This window comes from Macrotis lagotis, chromosome 7, assembly GCF_037893015.1.
Source record: "Macrotis lagotis isolate mMagLag1 chromosome 7, bilby.v1.9.chrom.fasta, whole genome shotgun sequence".
Taxonomy (NCBI): domain Eukaryota; kingdom Metazoa; phylum Chordata; class Mammalia; order Peramelemorphia; family Peramelidae; genus Macrotis; species Macrotis lagotis.
In genome coordinates, this window is record NC_133664.1 from 120,005,462 (window position 1) to 120,009,576 (window position 4,115).

Below are 4,115 nucleotides of genomic sequence, written 5' to 3' on the forward strand. Positions count from 1 at the left end.
AGAAATTATCTCATCCCCTAACTTTGCTCCCTCCTCTGTTCCTGCCTCACCCCTCCCAGTTTGTTCTCAGGGTTTTATGTCAGTTAAACTTTGAGTCATTTTTGTGCAAAGCTTTCTGTCAAGGCTTCACTTAAAGGCAACTTCTGGATCTTTCTAAAGCAGGAGTTTTGTGAGGTTATTTTTTATATTGTGCATTTCAGTATAATTGGTTTCCTTTGTAATCCTGTATATTTTATGTCATCAAAAATAGTATTCTGAGAAGGGATCTATCACACAACAAAGGTTAAATTTTTCCCTGCAGGCAGCTTCTGAAACCTCCCCTTTTTTAAGGAGTATTCCTGTTCACCTGCAGAGAATGAATTACCCCAAGCTCTGTGCTCTAGACATGCTATTCCATTTTGTTCCTTTGCTTAAAAAACTACAACATAAAACAACCTTTAACTTTAGAAAGGGGATTTGACTTAGTGTGCTTGCCCAGAGGTAAGAATTAGGGGCTGTGAGAGGCAAGAGCAGAGTCCAAATTGAAGCTTGCCCTCAGGAAAAACATCACAAGAAAGCTATTCAGAATGGGGCAGGAACTGCCTGCCCCCAGAGGTGCTGGAATTCCCTCCTGGGAAATCTTCAGGGAGAAGTTATGACCATGTGTCAGATGTTATAAAGGGGATTCCTTCATGAATGAGTTGGACCAAATAGTTGCTGAAGTCCCTTTTCAGTTCTCAAATTTTGTTATGTTTAAAAAGATTGGGGCTAAAATTTGAAAAATCTTATCAGAGTTGGGGTGGCTAAGTGGTGCAGTGGACAGAGCACCAGCCCTGGAGTCAGGAGTACCTGAGTTTAAATCCATCCTCAGACACTTAAATAATTACCTAGCTGTGTGGCCTTGGGCAAGCCATTTTAACCCCATTGCCTTGCAAAAGCCTAAAAAAAAAATCTTATCAGAGCTGCCAAAAATAGATTGATCGCTTTGAAATATGGTGGGTTTCCATCATGAAGGTCTTTGATTAAAGGTTGAATGACCTTTGTCAGGGATGTAGAGTGGATTGCTGCTCAAACATGAATGGACTAGATGAAATTATGAGGATAACTCTAAGAGTAGGAATTGGTATAAGGTTTAAATCCTCCTATATGGAAACCAGAGGTTAGTTTTCAAGTCTTTGGTTGTCTGTGTGCTTTAATCTAGAATGCTTTTTTTATATACAATTATTGTGACCATTTTTTCTGCTTATGTATTTCTTAATGTAGACTTAGATCTTTAATGGCAAATTAATATTTTTATTCTTTGGTTGTGTGGTTTACATTTTTGACCAGACTGCAGCCCACATCTTGAGAACTTCCATCCAGGATAAGAAACTGCATCTGTTTTTGGGGGTGTAGCATTGTGCTAAATAAGTTAGTGGTAGCAAGATCCTGATACTGTTATCCTTTGACAGAGGCAAACTTGCTTTTCTTTTCTTTCACCCCCAGTTGCTTGCACCTTTAGCTGCACAATGAAGTTTACAGTTCGGGACTGTGATCCTAGTACTGGTATTCCGGATGAGGATGGATATGATGATGAGTATGTGGTGAGTTTCATTTGAACATTTGGCCTTTCACTGTACAAAGTGGTTTTTATTTTTCCTAGGAATGACTGCAGGGATGACTGACTTACACTGGAGTTGAGGGAGATGGTCCAGCTCTTAATATATTGTACCATGAATGCAGTTCATTGACATCGCTATCTAAAAAGTCAGTTTGACCCTATTCTACGTTGAGAGATGCGATGTCCAGAACAAGGGAAATTATAGTCCTTAACATACCCTACCCTGATCAGGCTTCATCTGGAGTACTTCCTTCATTTCATGGTACCATGTTAGAAGAGGTGTTGAGAAATGAGAGTCCATCAAAGGAGAGCAACTAGAATATAAAGAAACTGGAAATCACTCCAGCAGCGATGAAACTGGAGATGCTTTAGCATGGAGACTTGAGGACTGGAGGGACACAAAGGCCATCATCGGATTGAAAGGCTATTAAACGAAGTTAATTTATCAGAGGAAATGAACAGAAATCTTAAAGCATGAGGATAGGATATGGATGAATTGTAGTCTTCATTAATAGAAAAGAGTACACACCTAGATGAGATCAGATTCATGCAAGTAAATCCATCAGGGTATTAGATTTGTTTCCTGCCAAAGGCAAAATGAGAATGAAGGAGTACTGGGGTGCGGGGGGGGGGGGGGGGGGGCGGAGATAAGTTGCTGGGAGGCAGATTTGAGTTTGGTGTAAGGATAAATTTCTAATAATTATAACAATTCAAAAGTAGAATGGGCTGCTATAGGAGAGAGTGGCTCCCCCCTCACTAGCAGGCTTCAGGTTGGAAGCTTTCTTTGCCTTCCCAGATCTTTTCCCGGGTTATTAGTGTTCTTTTCTCTATTTTCTTTTGTAACAAACTGATGGGACATGAGATAGAAACTGCCTTTGTCTAGTGCCTTATACACTATTAAGTGTTGAATCTTGGACAGATTTCCTATTCAAGCATGAGTTGGAATAGACCACTTTTTAGGTTACTTCTAACTCCGAGATTCTGTGATATTCTGCTGGGAATTGATCTTTTCATTACCAGAATCCATAGATGATTTTTAATATACAGTAGAATTGTTGTCAATAAGTATTAAGAGCCTGATAAATACAGAATTTGGAATGGAGCATTTTATTAATTGGTGGACTTAGTTTCCCTTTTCTGTTAGAGAAATTTTGTGCACTGACAACAGTCTTATTTGACCATCAGCTGGAAGATCTCGAGGTGTCCATGTCTGACCACATCCAAAAGGTGCTTAAGCCCAACTTTGCTGTAGCTTGGGAGGAGGTTGGAGACAACTTTGAAAAGGAAGAGACCTTTGCCCTCAGCACAACCAAAACCCTTGAAGGTGAGACTAGCCTCTCTCTTTAGTGAGTTCAGCACAGCTGCACAATCCTAGCAGATTTGAAAAGTATTGTTAAGGGGCAGCTAGGTGGCACAGTGGATAGTCAGGAGTCAGGAGGACCTGAGTACAAATCCAGCCCTAAATGGCCACTAGTTACTTAACTGTGTGACCTTGGGCAAGTCACTTAACCCCATTGCCTTATAAAAAAACAAAAACAAGTCAAGCAAAAAGAAAAGTATTGTTAGTGTGTATATAGCCAGTTTAGTAGACTATGCTGCTTTTTTTCTCCATTCAGTTTAATCCTAATTTCTCCAGCTCTGTTTTCAGTTATTGTCTTCAGTAGAACAGACTTCATGAGATGTCTAAATAGAACATGTCTAATGCTCTTCCTTTTGGTCTTCTAAACACAGAAGCTGTCAACAACATTGTCACATTTCTGGGCATGCAGCCATGTGAGAGGTCAGACAAAGTACCTGAAAACAAAAATGCCCACACACTCTATTTGTCAGGTAAGAATTCTCATTCCTTTTCCACCTATTGATTCTTATTTGTCTACAAAATTCAAAACTCAAATCAAACACCATCTTTTCTGTGAAGCCTCCTCATAAACTTTTCTCCAGAAAGCAAAAATTTTCCCTTCTCAGACCTGAAAAACTGTTGTTTGCATTTATGTATTTTTGAATTTTATTACATAGGTGTGTAGATGTCATCCCTCTCACTAACTTCCATCAGTGTCATCTCAATTTTGTGTTAATCAGCACACAATAGGTTCTTAAATGTTTGTTGAATTTAAAAGTCTGTTAATGGGAAAGACTTTGGCTAGGCTCACCCCCTTCCATTATATGAATTAAAATTTCAAGCCTACTCAATTGGACTTAAATTCATTTGAGTTATTTGAATAACTGATCCTAATTCATTCTTGCAAATTATTTTCTGAAATCATTAAGTCCATCCAAATGTTATTTGGCCAAAGAAATTTGCATTGGCTTCACCTTAATAGCTCTGGCTATTTTATCTCTTTTTTGTGCTTCCAATTGGGCAACAAGTATTGAGCCTGGTTCTGTTAACTATTTGTTTGTAGAATTTAGAGCTAGTAGAGACCTTAAAAACAATCTGTACCGCTTGTAAAGTTTGATTCCATGCATTTAAAAAAAAAAGATAAATATAAAGATAAGAGTTTGGCTTCATGTGGTTTTCTTAACTTTTCTTACCCAG

General features: G+C 38.7%; 1 protein-coding gene across 2 annotated transcripts in view; it reads left to right on the forward strand.

Annotated features, from left to right (window-relative positions):
• The window catches only part of COPG2 (COPI coat complex subunit gamma 2), a 36,442-nt gene that overhangs the window by 31,841 nt on the left and 486 nt on the right, over positions 1-4,115 (forward strand). For both annotated transcript variants that reach the window (XM_074193684.1, XM_074193683.1), the window contains exons 21-23: positions 1,465-1,562; positions 2,765-2,903; positions 3,311-3,409. In XM_074193684.1, the coding sequence (XP_074049785.1) occupies positions 1,465-1,562; positions 2,765-2,903; positions 3,311-3,409 (336 nt within the window). The remainder of the gene's footprint in view (positions 1-1,464; positions 1,563-2,764; positions 2,904-3,310; positions 3,410-4,115) is intronic.